The 17,207-nt window shown below is 42.4% G+C and overlaps 1 protein-coding gene across 1 annotated transcript in view; it reads right to left on the bottom strand.

Moving 5' to 3' along the window:
- LOC101171453 (immunoglobulin superfamily member 3) overlaps window positions 1-17,207 on the bottom strand; it is a 115,570-nt gene that overhangs the window by 45,259 nt on the left and 53,104 nt on the right. Inside the window, exon 3 of the mRNA XM_023950580.1 lies at window positions 3,065-3,484. Within this exon, the coding sequence (XP_023806348.1) occupies window positions 3,065-3,484 (420 nt within the window). The remainder of the gene's footprint in view (window positions 1-3,064; window positions 3,485-17,207) is intronic.

Raw genomic sequence — 17,207 nt, 5'->3', positions numbered from 1 at the left:
CACGAACGCATACCTATGCCTTTAAACCAACTAGTGTGAAATCTTTCATTCATTCAATCATGCAAACTATTAGTGCAAAGGTGAGCTAACACCTGTGCTCAGGTGAGTGTTTATGTTCTTCTAAAATGGATGGTGGAATGTGAAAAGAAGGAGGAGGAGCGCCCAGCCACCCCCACACCCATACCCCCGCCGCAGCAGCAGCGGCAGCCGGAATTCCCCCAACGCCACACGGGAACAGGCAGGGAACAACCGCCCCCCGGGCGACCAAGACCGCCACCCAGGCCAGGGCCAGCAGGACCGCCGCGAGGCCCCCAGAGCCAGAGAGCAGGGAGGCGCAGAGGGAAAGAGAGCGCCGCCCCAGCCCAGCCAGGAAAGCAGCCCCCCGCCGCGCCGGAAGAGCCCAACGCAGGGCCCCACCGGAGAGGGACGCCCACAGCCCCAGACGAGCACCCCACCACCACCCATGAGTTCCGGGCATCCCCCCGCCCCGACCCCAGGTACGAGCCAGGACCCCCCAAGGGAGACCAGCTCCGCACTCCAGGCAGCCACCCACCCGGCCCACGGTTGGTCCAGGTAGGAGCAAGGCAGGGGCCCGCCCCCCCCGCCCAGGAGGGGGGAACCCCGGGGAAAAAAGGGCGGCCCACAAGGGATGTTATAAATATGGCCCGACCAGGCTCGGCCATGTTGGAAGTTTGGCGGGGCCCAGCGCCCAGGGGCAAGGACCAGGACCCACCCCCCAGGGACACGAACACCCCCGGCTCAGGTGTAATATGAACCCCCCCACCGCGCGGAGAGAGCACCGCCGGGCCCAGGGAGCCGGCACCCAAGGGACACGGCCGCCATCGCCAAGGGGCCCGCACCCCCCACCAGGGAAGGGGTAGGGGACAGATGGACCCAGGTCCCACCTTCCTTGTAAAATGTGTGTGCGTGTATGGGTGTTTGAGAGGGTGTTTGTGTGCATGTGTGTGTGTTTATGTTTGAATGTATATATTGAAGGGGGAGGGGTGTGTGTACTAAGGGGGGTGCAGTTAAAATTGGCGAGTAGGGCACTAAGGGGACATCTCCTGATTACTCACAGTGATGTCCCCTCACCCTCCACACCAAGGGGCCCTAAATGTCTAAGGTGCGGTTAAAATTGGCGGGTAGGGTGCCAGGAGGACATCTGCTGCTTGCTTGCAGTGATGTCCAAGCACCCCCCCTACCAAGGACCCTACATGTCTAAGGTGCAAATAAAACCGAAAGAGGGGGGGCCCACTCCATACGGCAACCATAGGAGGGGGGCCACTCCCAAGTAGCCCCCCCCAAGGCGCATCGCAGGCTAGACCCCCCACCCCCTCACCCTAATATGAGGTTATATAAGGAAGAGGGTAAGTTGGGGACAGCTGGTAGACTGTCCCCCGGTGGTCAAACAGCCGTCCCCCAGCCCACCCCCAGCAAAGGGGCCAGGGCCACCCAGCCCAGGGGCCCACCCCCGGAGGCGCCGACACCCCAGGCCCGGCACCACCCACCCCACACAGAGAGAGAGGAGCCAGAAAGCGTCGCCCCCCCCCGGAGCAAGCCCAGGCCCCCACCCCCAGACGCCGGCCCTAGAAGAGCTCTGGTCAGGCCTCGACGGGACCGAGGAGGCCAACCGGCCGAGGCAACCACTGATTGCCTCAGCGGAGACCCCGACCCGCTAGCCCCCCCGACCCGTACTAATAATGGGCCCCCCCTCCCCCCCAGAACGCCCCCCCACAGGACAGGGCCGACAAGCCCCCCACCCCACCCCACCCCAGACCCCGCAGCCGAAGCGGGTGACACCCAGAGCGACCGGGGGCCCCGAGAGGGTTGTCCCGTCCCGTCCCAGAGCCAGGGAAGGGCCGATCCCAGCCCCAGGTGCAGATGGGCAGCCCATCCGGCGCCGCTGGGCCCCCCCCACCCGAGCAGGGCCCCCCGCCAACCCCCCCCAGCACAGGCAAAGGGACCACCCCCCCAAGCCAAGCCAGACCACCACCCCACCCCCCCACCACGCACCCCCACACCCAAGCCCAGAGGACCACGCAGCGCCCCAGCCCGCCCCACCCAGGCACCGGACCCGACCCCCCGACCAACGGAGCCCCCCACCGCCCCCGCCAGGCACCGGAAGCCTTGTAGCATTTTTCTGATGGTCGAGCACATGTGTTAGGATAAATAAGCTTAAAAATCGAATTTCTGAGGATTTCTTTATTCAAACTGTTGTGAATCAGCAGCAGACAAAAAAAGTTTATTTGTGATGTAGAAATTACGCAGGGCTCCTTGAACCAAGCGGTCATCAATGGGGAGGGGAAGGGCGGGCGGGGTTGCTCGGAGCCAACACTCCAGCCCATAACCCAGAGATAAAAATTTCTAATGAAACACTGCCGGTCTGCAGAAACTATGGCCCAGAAAACCATCCAGGTTTTTTTGATTATGGCTAAAAACAGCATAATCAGAATCAAAGGACCATAATAAAGCCTCAATTTCAGTTGAATTTTCAGTTGACTTTAAATTTTCTGTTCAAAAATCTCCAAAAATGTAAAAATGCCATTCAAACCTGAGAAAATCAAAGTCCACATCATGCATCGTCTGCCAACAAAAATAGGTTTATGACAAACACCATACTAGATAGATAGATGTTAGAAGTTGAGGATGTAGAAATATTAGAAAACAACATGAAATAATTTATTATAAGACAAATGACCATTTATTGACAGAAAATGTGAACTTAAAATATCTCATTTCCTTTGTGCTCCTTTATTGTTTGTTTATCTAACTGCCTTGCTTTTTCTTTGAGAGAGGTTGTTGTTTTCAAATCTAACTGATTTCTGTCATTAAGCTGACAAATCACAGCTCCTCTTTGTGGGACACTGCATTTGTTCTTATTCTTGATTATAAATACATGTTGTATGTCATTACTATAATTTCCTTTTTTACACAATTAAAAGCACTGTTTTGTCCTGTCCCACTTTTGTGATGATGATTGTGTTGTGAAATACAGACTCATTTCTTTCCTAAAATTTTCTAGCTCGTCTGAAGTGTTTCTGATTAAAGCCGTGCAATCACTCACCAGTGGGCTGGATGCGCAGCTGGGTCTTTTCGCTCTGTTTGCGGGTCATGGCGAACCAGCTTCCGTCCGGGTCTTGAATCCACTCGGCTGCCTGACAGTAGAGCAGTCCCTGGTCTATGGGCTGCAGCTTGTGGATGGTCAGCCTGTAGGCTGTGGCGCTGGTTTTATCCAGCCTGAGGTCCCCCGCCGCCATCCTCTGCCGATAGGGTCCTCCAGAGCGAAGAACAAAGTCCCTAGACAGGGTGACCAGCTCCTGGGGCGGAGCTGCCGCGTCCTCTGGAGACCTCAGATACCAACCCACCGACAAGTGAGTGTGCTGCTCGGTGGTCCGGGAAACCTCGCAGGTGAGCTGTAATGTGTCCCCCTCGATTTTGGAAAGAGTCTGGGCTGGAGCGGTTACTGTCAGAGAGTCAGCGATGACTGAAAAAGAGAAGACAAAAAGCAGGAAAAGAAAATGAGCAAGCCAACTAAGGTGGGCATTCACCAACTGGAATCCAATTTATTAAAATCTTAAAACGTTGTGCTTCAGATACATTCATCAAAACGAACCGCCATGATGTGTGCAGGTGATCAGTGCAAATCCATTTGGGTTTTACTACAATGGTGAGTTGGAAGTTATCAGTGTTAATGCGGTGAGAGGCTGCTAATCTCATTTTCTCCCAGGAAAAGGTGCGAGTGCAGCCAGATTCTGTTCCAGGGTGACTGCCCTCCATTTCCTCTTCCATATTTGAATTTCACATGTCACGTTTTAAATCTAACACGGCAGAGAAGGAGGCTCTGATCCCTCATGGCTTGGCTTAAGAAATAATAAAACACAGATCCATCCAATGTCTCGAATTAATTCCTTTTAATATCTCACGCCGAATCACAACAGATTCGGAGCAGTTCTATTTAAAGTTCTCCAGAGAAGGAAGGAGAGAATTCACACCAGATGGTTGAGAGCCGACTAAATGAGAGGGAGGGGAGGGACAGTCAGGTGCAGGGAAGGAGAAGAGACATCAAGATGTGATCATTTCAGACGACAGCAAGAAGAACGCAGCAAAGAGACTGAAATAAACAGGTTTTTTTTAAATGAACGTGTCATCTGAAGAAGTATTTTTGGACATGTACTTTGTCACTGTGCAATATGCTTATGCCTCCACTGGGTTTAAGATTAAGAAGCTACTTAAGGTTAGGATGTCAGAGGGAACTGCATTAAGAAGTAAAAAAAAAAAACACTGACTAAGGATGTGAATGTTTATTTTATTTATCAGATACCCTGCAAAATCTCTCCACGTATTTGTGTCTAGCTGTTGGTTTGAATAAAACTTGATTTAGAACAAAACTAACTAAAAAGCAACTTTTCAGTGAGATCTAAATGCATCCTAAATATCAAAAGCCATTTGATCTTTAACATCCTATTTTAAACAAAAGTGCTACTGAAACTAGTTTTTATTTACTATACATCATTTTTGGTGCAGAAGTTGTGAAAAGTCAAAGGTCTTATTTCTAGAAACAGACAAGCTCAATTTAACCCTTGTGCTATCTTAGATGACCCCACCCTTACATTGACGTGTTCTCCCTACCATGACAAAGGTGGATAAAGGTGGAAAGATTTCATGTAATCCATGGACACCAGTGAAGATCACAAATCATTGAAGAAAAAAAGTTCAGAGCACTGTCTAGTGGGTCTAGATGACCCAACTCCCAACGTTAAAATGCCTAGGATAGCACAAGGAAGGGTTAAGGAAACTGGAATGTTTTATTCGACTAAAAACAGGGAAGGTGCGCTTAACCACAGCAAGATAGAAGTTTGAAAATAAACATACATTTACGTATAAAATGTGTAATTCTGGTCTCACTTTAAGAGGATCATTGTCTAAACATAAATAATGTTGGATTGTTTTATTGCTTAAATTTGGCGGAAACATTAACATACCGGCTATGAAGATAATTTATTCTATTTATTTATTTTTTTAGCAAAAAACACTTGTTTTAAGAAATACTTTTTCCAGTTTCTATAGCAAAAAAGCCCAAATATGAGTGTTTATCACTAATTTCAAGATTTTAAGTTGATTTAAATGGCAAAAAATCCCAACTTATTTCAATAGATCTTACCAAGACAAACTCTGTTAGGTCTAGTGGCGGATTTTTTCAATATCAAAGATTTTTTTTAAATATTATATATTCTATATTCATGAACTTGTTTTGAAAAGTACCGGTACATTTTTACAGAACTGTTTTGTGAAGATGTTGAGCTCCTAAGAAACCCAGGAGGTGTGATCTGCCCTTTTTTTCAAAAGTTATCAAGAAAGTTTTTAGGCACAAATAATCCTAGTTTGAGAAAACGACTAGATTGTTTTCTTAAAATACAAATTCTTGGTAAGATCATTTTTCTTTCCTTTCTGGCTGATTTATTTTTGCTTATTTGAAGAAAATCTACCAATGGGGTAAGAATTTTTGACTCTTTTCTAAAGGGGGCTGTTTTTGCAGTGTGTGAATATCCTGCGAGAGCTGATGATTTGATGGAATTCAGCTGATTCTATCCAACACGAAACAGCAACGACTGTCATCATGCAAGTAAAGGAAAGATAGATGAGATACATCTATTTTTCACGGTCACTGCTAGAACAACATTTTTTTAAAAGTCAGTCCATCATTCATAACTTAAAACACAAATTTCCTATAAAACCAAATAATAAATGAAAGAAATAAAAAGTGCACCACGGAAAACAAGAAATTATAAACAAAGGGCTTTTTTTAATGCTAATGGCATCATTAAACTTTTAAAAAAATCCCATAACTGAAATGCACAGATGCTCTTATACAGTCATTTGTCAGAGTTAAGTCATCTAGTCTTCATCTAAACCCAACAAAGTCTTAAATCTCACACACTAAACCACTGCAGGCCGCAAAGAAGAGCGTCCCGACTCCTTGGTGTCCACTTCTCAACATCATTTAAAATTCCCCTTCAACCCCTCTGGCTTTGCGGTCTTACGTTGTCTTATCTTGGGCTTAGGAGGTCTCAATCAGCTGCTGTGATGCGTAAACAACTATCCAGTTGTCACGGTTACTATGAAGTGCCAGAACCAGCAATGAAAATCCTTTAAGCAGCAAAGGGTTTGGGGGGAAAAAAAGACTCTTTTTCTAAAAAAGAAAGGTCTTTTTTTTTCATTTTAAGATTCAAAACAACATCCAAATAATCAGAAATACTAGTATCGCATTTGTAACAAAATAAAGATAAAATTCAGGCAAAGGAAAATGACGGTGAAGTTAATATGCAGTTGCTGATGTTTAATCTACTAGGACTCGAGGCAACACATGTAAATTACAGTTTCTTTGTCTAAATGGCGCCTCAGGTTTAATGGTTTAACATCGCAGGGAGAAACAACATTAAGACGAGTGGCACTAAATGAAAAAGTAATTGAGTCCAACTTAAATGCTCCTCAGATAAAGACTTTCAGAAGCAAATCTCCTTTGCATAAGCCTTGTTTTTTTAGTTTTTTTTTTTAGTTTTTTTTGCATTTTCAGCAGATTAACATTGATTTATTGATGCACTGATGTGTGATAACAGCTCAGAATGTTTCTATGCAGTCTAAACACATAAATAAAGAGAACATTTTCTTTTCTAAAGGTCTTTTTGGGTTGTTTAAGGCAACCAGTGTGATGTGTGTTTTTAAATAGAGGGCTGTGTGGGACACTTCCTTAAGGACAGCATGTGAGCTGCAAAAAAAAAAAGGATTCTTCTCTGTTACTTCGACAAAAAAAAAAATAAAGTGCTAAAGCTGCACTTGAAGGCTTGTCAAATACAATACATGGTTGTTAACCATTTTGGAAAAAGTGATGACAGACTGTAACAATACATTTCTCCATTTAATAACTGCTCTTAACTAAAGATGAAAGAACGACAAAACGAGGCTTTGGGCAGCAAGAAAAAGAAACAATTTCACAAAATATAGCAGAGTTTAGAAATACATACAACAGAATCGAGCCAAAGACAGTACCATCTGCTAACCGTGCATGTTGGTGGTAAATAATACTCATCTAACATCTGGTGTACGGAATACTTTCAATATATACCTGTAAATAGAGACTACATTTTAGAATCAAGTGTTAAAACGTGTCATTTGTTGGTGTTTCTGCTGCTTTCCTTGGGTTGGGTGCCAAAACGACAAACCTGTCAGAGACTGGCAGTTTCATTTCAGCATCGACCGACAGCTCCTCTGAAACAATAGCAAACAGGTTTATTTGGCAGAAAAGCCAAAATATGGGCAGTGTTGTGCCAATAGGGCCGAAAGGGAATTGGTTGATAAGGAGCAAATAGGTCACTTCAAGCAACCAAGTGTCATTGTGGCGACTCATGATTTAAGCCTGGTCTGAGTAGATTAGGGATTCAGAGAAAAGACGCGCACACATTATATAAAAGGTTGACCATTTAGAAATATTAATAACAAAGGGGATGGATGTGTGGTGCAGAGAAGGCCTCTCATCACAAACCATCAGAACACTGTATGACAGAACGCTTGTTGCAATAAAAAGAAACCGATTATGCTAAAATGTATTATCTTTTAGATCAAATTAAACAATGGTTGCATTCTATAAACGAATAAAAAAAAAAAATCTGTCGTTTGTGCAGTGTGTAAGTGAATCTACAATATATCCCAAATACATTTAGCCTGTTTCATCTCCTTTATAGTCATTTCTTATTTTTTTTAATTGATTTTAAAAGTAGTTCACACCCAACAACCTTTGCTTTTACAGCACTGCCTTAACAAAACGATGTCATCCAACAACCTCTGCAGCCTCTGTGCTCCGTTTCAGTCCAGCTTGTTCTCCTCCTGAGCTGCTATTCAACTGCACCGTCTTCCTTCTACAACAAGTGAGTGACGCCAACAGACAAAAGTTACTTTTACCACAAGAGCACACCAACGCTACAACCTTCTGTTGCCATAGCAACCCTCCCACGTGATGCCAAGGGGTCCTTTGAGAACAGTCAGGAGTTACTATAACAACCGCACCCACCAACACCAACCCAGTTCTAAAAGTGAGTCATGTTCCGGCTCTGCAAATGCACCTATGGAGGGAAAAAAACCAACGAATTCCCGCCTCGTCACCTGAGGCCCACTTCGTCTCACAGGCTACTGGGAATTCATCCCAGTCAGATCCCCACATGCAGACCAGAATAAGCAGACAGACATCAGCCAATCTGCATCTGTAGATCCTCTAGAAAACCAGCTGACCTCAATCTGTAAGGGATTAGCTAAGAAAAGAATGAGATGACATTCTCCTGTTCCATCTCTGCATTTGGCACTTCTGGGTGATGCAGTAACTAATTTTACCTAAGTTTGTTAAAAAATGATCATAATTACTTCAGTACAAAAGGGGTTGGAATTCAAAGCTCTAAAATAGCTAATAGAGTAGCTCATGGTTAAACAGGACGACATCATATAAAATAAAATAAAAACAGAGCAAAAATGCACCAGGTCAGTTTTAAGGAAAACAGAAAAGCACCTGCTACGTTTCATGCTTGTTCCTGCAGTTTAGACAGAAATTTATTCATTTAAATTTACATTGATGATGCCTTTCAAGAGACAATCAGCTTGTAGATCTGAATACATTTTACCGCAAAAGTACACTGAAAAGAATAAAATAAAATAAAATGCCTGGCACTCTGACAGTTTTGGTCCTTTCATGGGGTTTATTTAACCTGACTTGCCAGATGGCTCATTACCTAAAACCATTTGAGAGACTGAAGGTGGAAACTGGAAGCGAAGTCTTGTTATTTTTACTTTTGTCACAGAAACTTCAAGGGAATTTGGAGTAAAGAAGGAAAAAAAACAGAAAAACTAAAATCCTATTTTAGTACTAGCATTATCTTATGTTCTTTTCTTTTTTTAAATAGATTTGAAAAGTAATAACATGAAGGCCTTTTTAATATCCCTTTTAAATTTGGAGAGCTGAATAAAAGAAAAACTCATAAACACTCAAGATAAAAATAAGTTTATGAAACAGATGACATTTGAAAGGTTTTTTTGGTTTATGATGACATTTTCAAACCCTGAAAGTAACTCAGAACTGAGAGGCTGCGTTGTTCACCTGTGAGTCATGCAATGTCTCACATTTTTAGATAAATATATTCACCATCATGTGTGCTTGTATCACCAACACAGATGCCGTCAGTCCTTTGCAAGTTTTGTAAAAACCCTTTTTTTTCTTTTTACCGAATCCTCAACTTTTTCTTTCATCTCAATCTTTTCCTGCTTTTCACCTTTTCAGCCTTTTGAAAGAAGTGACGGCTGTCATCCCTCAAGTTGGCTTTTTAAGTCGAGTCACACATTATGGAAGAGTGAGAGACATGAGGGCACGGCAGCGAAGGAGAAATTTGACATGAGCCAAAAAAGACGAGTGATTTGATTACATAACTCATAAAGCATGCAGTTTTTTTCAGTATCCTTCTTTCCATTCTAAAGAAAAACAAATATGAATTTCTTAAATTTTTGGATTTGTTTTTTGTCAAATGTTGGTGTGAGCTGGTGTTTTCTCAATATCAGAAAAGAGCAGATGCATCTATGCTGATGGAGGAGATCCCAGATAGCTTTTGGATGTTGCCATGGTTACAAATGCTCAGCATTTAGGATGATAGAGATGACTAACTGGCACCATTACAAACAATATCTAGGTAGAACCAGGTAAATCAAAGCAGCATTTCTGTCTTTAAAGACACACTCCAAGGAAATGGTGTTTTTGAGTTTTTTTTAAACATGTTATTGTAGCATTTTTTTCTGATGATGGGGGAAATAAAGAAAATTAAAATAGCATTTGAAATTGCTGTGAATCAGAAGCAGACCAGCGGCTTTCGTAAGATAGTAGTAAAGAACAATGGAAGTATACGAAATCTACTTTTCCTTGTCTGAGCTGGCATCTGGCTGAAAACTGTACAGCTGGAAAGCATCAATAATTTTGTTGCACCAGTAATGTAAGGTGTGTTGGACTATAAGCTGGCAGGACAGCAGTTCTCAGTTATGGTTGATGGGAAGGGGGGGGCGTGGCTGCTCCAGGACATGGGCCCCGCCTGCAACTTAGAGGAGATTTTCTAAAAAAAACCTGCAGAAACTAAAAAGACTTTTTTTTAAATTTAATTTTGGCTAAAAACAGCATAATCCTAATTAAAAGACCACTGGGAACGCTTTAACAATAGACCAAAACATGACTGGAGTGGGTCTTTAAAATGTGTATTCTTATTCAAAAGGGATACAATTAAAGCAGCTTCTAAAGCACACACAGAAATGTCCACAAACTTTTGGCCCTGTATGATGTCCCCCTCTGTGCCGCAGACAAAAACTGAAGAGGCTGAGCCACAACTCAAGTGGTACTCGCTTTCCAGTAGGGAATGGTCTTGAGTGTCTGTTTGCATCCGTGTGTTGCTCCAAAGCAAATGGGCACTTGGCAAAGCCAGCAGGGTAATTGCTGTTAATTCCTCAGTGAAACTTAGAGGACTGCTGAGAGACAAACCGAGTGAGCGATCCGCTGCCCTGCTCCATCGCTGAGCAAATGTCACTGACCCAGGATGCAGCACACGCAGGCGTCCTGACTCACTGTTTGTTACCCGTACACGGATAGAAAACATGCCTACACCCGTGTTCCGCAATCCCATTTTCTAACACGGCCATTCACATTCTCACTCTCCACTTCTTTGTTCTTGTGGTCGAGTGCTGCTGTTGAGTAAGAGTGAGAAGAGAAGTGGATCAGTGGGGAGGTTTCCAGACACACTGAGAGGAAAATTCAAAGATGCTGGTAAAGATCGGGGGAATGGCAAAGGACAATTTTTACATAAATATATATATATAAATATATATCTTTATATTTATATCTGCTTAGCGTTTTCTTTAAAACCAGCTCCTATCATCTTTTGATCTATTGTAAAAGTGTTTCCAGTGCTCCTCTAATCATAAATATGCAATTTTTAGTCAACATTTAAAAAAATCTTCGTTTTCTAGTTTTCAGTCATTCTTTGGAAATTTGCCTTGAATTTGTGGGCGACCTTCCCTTACCCGTTGCTGAGAGCTCTCTGTTTACATGTTGTCCCACTAGCTTACAACCCCTCGAACTCCCAAGCCAATATTAGCGGTGCAACAAAAATGGAGAGCAGTATCAGATCTATTTAGCCATTTCGTTTTAAACTAGATTCCAGCTCAGACGAGGAAAACAAAGACGTAAATGGCTCTGTTTGTCTGCAAGTGGATGCATCAGAATGCAGCAGGGAGCTTGTGGGCCGCCCACTGTAGCACTTAGGGAGCTTGTGGCCCACTCTGTGTATTTTCTACATATCAAATATGTTCTTTTTGCAAACAACATTTTTTCTTCTGCATTTGATGCACAACTTAAATATAGAAATACTCAGAAACACAATTTTAAGCTCAATTTTCTTGATAATTGTCCTCCATCATCTGAAAAATGCCTCAAAAAACACACCCATAAAAACAACACGGTTTTCATCAGCGTGGGTCTTCAATTGCCTAAATCCACTCAAACACAAAGTTCTTAAGCATCACAGATGAGGACTTTCTCAGGAGGGAAGGAATTCAAGCAAACAGCTGAGGTTTGGAGACCAATTCCATGAAGGGGACACGAGTGAAACAACAATCAGGTTTTTCCGGCCACACAAAAACGTACCCCAGCATTTTCTGATTGAAGTTTTTCTAAATGACTAAATGATTAGACTGTGACAGATGAAATGTTTTATCAGCTGTGATTTTTTGGTAGCAGTAAGCAGTATCTTTAGAAATACTTTAAAAAGGTAAACTTAGTTCTAACTCTAAATTTCTAAGGGGTCTACTTTCAGTGAGGCACCCATCCATCTGTTTAACGTCTACAGCCGCTGTCTCCTGTTCAGGGTCAGTGGTTGGAAGCTGTCGAATCCCATCTCAGCAGTTATCAGGCAAAAGACAAAATACTGCCTTTGGAAGGTCACCAGTTTTTCTGAGGGCTACACAGAGACAAAGTACACAACTTTGGCAAACTTTTGCTGAATTTAGACTCTGTTGTTTGTGCTCATTTTGAAAATAACTACTTTAGATTCAGATTTAAAGGTTATTGAGAGACGCTGCTGTCTGCCATGTGACAGCTATGATTGACCGGCTCGTCTGCTGCTCTTTGAGCACCTGAACCCACACATTGCTGCCTTTCAGACTGTATCAAAGTCCACTGAGAGGAAACGCAACAAGCATTAGACATACATTTGGAGCAACAACCTGGAGCAAAAAAATGTTTTTTGTTGCTCCGTCGTAGAAACTACACCAAAACGGGCCTCTTTCTGTTTGTACAAACAGAACTATTTTGGCTTGATTCTGTCTGGGAGCCACAAAACGGTCATGACTCCCCCTTTAGGCAACCCAGAACACTAACAATAGAGGATTTGATGTTATTACCAACCTGCTGCTTGATCTGCTCATGCTGAGAGAAAAGAATCAAGGAAGGCTGCAGGCAGTGAGACCAGGCCACCGAAAAGAGTCTGAGGTGAAGGTTTGAGCCACAACACTCCTAATACATGTCAGTTTAAGACTGGTAAAGACCTGCTCCATTGAAAGTTGTGTTTTTGGTGTTTTTACCATGTTCTTGTGGCCTTTTTCTCATAACATTTAAGCTTAGAATTGTGTTTGTGTATTTCTTTTTTCCTACTGTTGGCCCAGGTCTCCATGACTTTCAGGTTAAATAAAGGTTAAACAAAAAAATGTCATGAATCAGGAGCAGACAAAAAGATACGATTGGAAAAAGCTTGTAGCAGTCGGCGGGCCACAAGCTTCCTGCTCCGCTCAATTCTGATGCATCCACTTGCAGACAAACAGATCCATGTATGTCTTTGTTTTCCTCATCTGAGCTGACATCTGGATCAAACCTGTACGGCTGGACAGCTCCGACATTTACTCGCCATTTTTATTGCACTGCTAATGTTGGCTTGGGGGGTGTGAGGGGTTGTAAACTAAAGCGAGAGATTGTTAACTACGGGATGATCAGGGCAGCCTTATTCCATGCCAATGATTCCGCCCACAAATAAGAGGCAAAATTCCGATGAACTACTGCCACTCTGCAGAAACTACGTCCTAGAGTGTTTTTTTTTTTGGGCCAAAACAGCATAATTGTACATAAAAGACCACTGGGAATGCTTTGAAAATATCTCAAAAGATGATAAGCCGGCTCTGCACAAACACAACAAATTAACTGACAGGTAGCAGTTTAAACATGAAAATGGAAAAACACAAAATAAAGGCAAGGACGAGTGGAAAAGAAGGCAACAATCACCATAGTTATCTGCTGCATTTCTCTGATCTATTTGGGAGCGTCAGAACAGCACTTCCACACTGAAGAACAAGCAGCTACGCTCTCTCATTGCAAATAGAAAACAGTTTTTATTTACCTCCGACTCTTCGCAGAGCAGACTTCCTATTCTGTCTGTATTTACACATTCATCTCCTCACACAAAATTCTGTGTCACTTATGACAAACATTTGGAGACGCACAAGTCGGAGCCAAAGCCTGTTTCCTCCGAGACTTCTCCCCAATGGATCTGCATCAACCCAGTAAGTAGAAAAGTTGTGGTGTAAACTGCCCAATCTGACAACAGCAAATGAGAAGGTTAGTGTGGTTTTATCACAAAAGTCTCCAGGCATTATGGTGAGACATAAGAGCAGAAGCAGACGTTATTTAAGGCTCTTTACTGCAAATAAATACCATAAAATAAGCTCTGGTTGCTGGCAGCTTCCTGTAGTTTATAGTGTTTAATGTCACCTTCAGGAAACACCCACTGGTCAGCAGGCAGACACACACAGTCTTCCAAAAAAAGCTCATCCAGCTCCAAACTCTTAAACTGTGAAAACACAGATGTTGCCAACTCCCTAATGTTCTCTTCTTTTGTCCAGAAGTGTGAAAGTGATAATTACGCTGATTTCACAATGACTCTGTGAAGGATTAAATGACCCTTTAATAACATTCAAGATGTAATGTGAAAACAAACGAATCACGAGTGCACAGATGATTATGCCTCTCATATTTATAGAAAGATGGATTTTTTTTCCCCCCGTAGAAATCATGGTTTGAATTATGAGTTTGCATAATCTTAGCCAATCAAATCTCTTTTCCAGTTGTCTCATTAGGCTGCCTCAACTCCAGTGTTCAATAAATGTGAGGATAGATTAAATTTAAAGCGGTGGAGGGGGTGTGAGAGCGTTCACAGATGCCGTTATGACATTTTTGCTGTGAAGCTGTGAGCTGTCTGCTGCCAGCAGAACATCAGTCTCAGCAGGTGCGATGGCGTGGGTGTGTGTCCTCTGCTCAGACACAAAGGTCACGGTGACTGAAAAGAGAAGGCCCTTTTTCATTTAATAAAAGGATCTTTCATGCATTCTTTGGCGTCTTCTTACACGGTCATTCCTGTTCAGACACCGTCCCGTTCTTCCACCAACATCTATACCCCTCTACAGCTCATATATGGCCCCTCTCTGTCTGACACACAATGTGGTGAGCTTCCTAGTCTCCAGAGAGCTCGCTTGTCACTTCCTAATTATCACTTCCCGTTTTTAATCATCTTTCTTTCGGCAAGTTTCATCATAATAGCTTAAGCACAAAGGAGATGAAGTTTTTAGAGGACAGACTGCATATGTTCTTTGTATCTCTATGTTTGTTCCAGTTGCTTAACAACTCAAAACACTCCAATTGTTGTTGAAATAGGCTTTAAAAAATTACCATAATTTAATTAATTATATAAAAAGGCCTACATTTAGATTTAAATCACATTTCAGATGGTCAGTTATAGGTAGAGCAAGATCATTCTGCTCTAAAGTTAGACAAAAACCTAAAATATTAAAGAGTTGCAGTTCCTTGAGTGACCACTGGAAGCTGGTTTCAAGTGGTTCCCTCGGCTCCTAAGCTCAAGAATAAGATTTTGCATCACAAATAAACTTATTTAGTCTGGTTTAAAAGATCTGTTTGATAATTATTGCTTTGTTTTCTATTTATGACAACTTGGGAGTTTTAAAGTGCTGTTTTGATTTGAACAGAAAAGCCAAAAAAACTGTTTGAAAAGTCAAAACAAAAACATAGAAGGTCATGTTTAAAGTTAAATAATCTATTTTTTTAATCCACTTCATAAATAGGGAAGCAGCTATAAAAACAGCTTTACGATGGCGCTGTGGTTAGCGCTCTTGTCTAACAGAAACAAGGCCCCCTAACACCAAAGGGGGACCTTTCTGTGTGGAGTTTGCATGTTCTTCCAGTGCATGCATGGGTTTTCTCATGGGACTCCGGCTTCCTCCCATCGTCCAAAAACAAGCTTCACAAGTTAGATAATTATTCTAAATTGTCCCTGTGAATGCGAGTGTGTGATCCTGCAACAGACTGGCGACCTGTCTAGGATGTCCCCTGCCTTCGCCTACCAATGGCCGGGAAAGGCTCCGGCAGCCCTGTGACCCCGAAAGGGACAAAAGCGGGTTTAGGAGATGAATGAAAAAAGATATAAAAACATAAAAATCTTTGCACTGCATTATGGTATGTTTTTCGTTGAGAAGCACAGGTGAGGTCACGACAGTTCACGTTTGAGGGCTTCAATTGCACCAGCCAGTATGCCAGAGTGTCGCAAAAGGTTTGCCAGCAGGACAGGTCTCTTTGCTATGCTGTCTCTCCTATTCTGTAGATGGAGCACTCTAATATTAAAGGATGTAAAGTCAGACTTTTTATTCTGAGCATAAATAATCTCCAGTATTCCTGCTGTGAAGTGACCTCTCTCCTTTTATCTACAGGAGTTTATGAATCGTCAGTAAAATATGCATCAGACTCATATCCTAAACGGCTGCATACTGGATATTGTTGCAGAACGTGCAGCGTTGGATCATAGATGAGCTTCCTGCACAGATTCTGTCACAACTTCTGCTTTCAAGCTGCATCTGGAAGGCATAAACTAGCTTGACAAATCTACTATCCTGCATCCTGAATGCTATATGGAGATTGTTAGTAAATGAAGAACAGAAAAGTGAGAGAATTAAACACAAAAGTTGTGTAAGAATACAAATGTACCAATAGTATTGATTACTACAACATGCATTGAGTGGGACACAGTTTAGACACAGATTAGAGTACATCTATGATCTCCATTTGATGCAGAAGTCTAATAACACAAAGACTCTTTTTGTAATATTTTTGCAGATATCTAAGTTTAAACCAAATTAAAAGTTTTATTCAGTTTATGGGGATGTTATGCGTCTTATCCATGGACACAATGACCATCAAAGTTAGGGATTTAAACTCCAGGCTGAGGTTTCAGAACAAAATAGTGACAGGAGTTTTCTATTTCTGCACCCCAAGTCTGCTGCCATCAACCCAATTCTCCTGTGACCCTGGCATTGCTACAAGTCAGCTGGACAGAGGAAAGCCCAAATTGGTTTAACCCTAGCTTTCAGGCTTCAGTTTGTCAATCCACTGCTCAGCCTTTGGTCCGGCTGCTGCGGTTGGCTTATCGAAGGCCCTGTAAGCAGAGACGGTCTAGCATTCTGCTGGACGCGGTCCAGTTCTTGAACTTTTCCAGCGCTGCAGGGTGCATCAGCCCACTTAAATGATGAGTAACGAGTGCTTTATTAAAAAATCAAACTAAATTGAGGCACAAAGTAAAGTCTATTGTGAGAAGAAAGACACTAACAAGCTGATGCAATCAGATACGGCAGCTCTGCCAGCAGGCAAGCTTATTAAAAATGAAGAAGAGGCCCGAAACATCAGAGCCCCTCTGAATTCATAATGCACCTTAGAATGACTCCACCGTTTACTGTGACCTTAATAAAAAGGAATTTTGTAAAATTATACTTTTTTTTAACAGCTTAATACTTTCAGTGAATTTTTATACCAATTTAGACTACCTTCAATTGTACAGTTGTGCCTATAGCAGGTGAGTATCAAGAAAATAATGTGCAAAATGTATTAGTGCCGTTTTCCAGAATTTCAAAATAAAACTCATGTTTTAATTCGACAAAGATGTTAAATTTTAGCTACATTTTATGCCACGTTTGAAACAATTTCCTGACTAATTCAATCAACAAAATTAAACTTCATTTCATGTTTAAATAACTTAGATTACTTTCCCTATTTTAGAGATAACACAGCATCAGACTGATGTACACACACG

Source organism: Oryzias latipes, chromosome 21 (genome assembly GCF_002234675.1).
Source record: "Oryzias latipes chromosome 21, ASM223467v1".
NCBI classification, from domain to species: domain Eukaryota; kingdom Metazoa; phylum Chordata; class Actinopteri; order Beloniformes; family Adrianichthyidae; genus Oryzias; species Oryzias latipes.
This window is presented reverse-complemented; position numbering and strand designations above follow the sequence as displayed.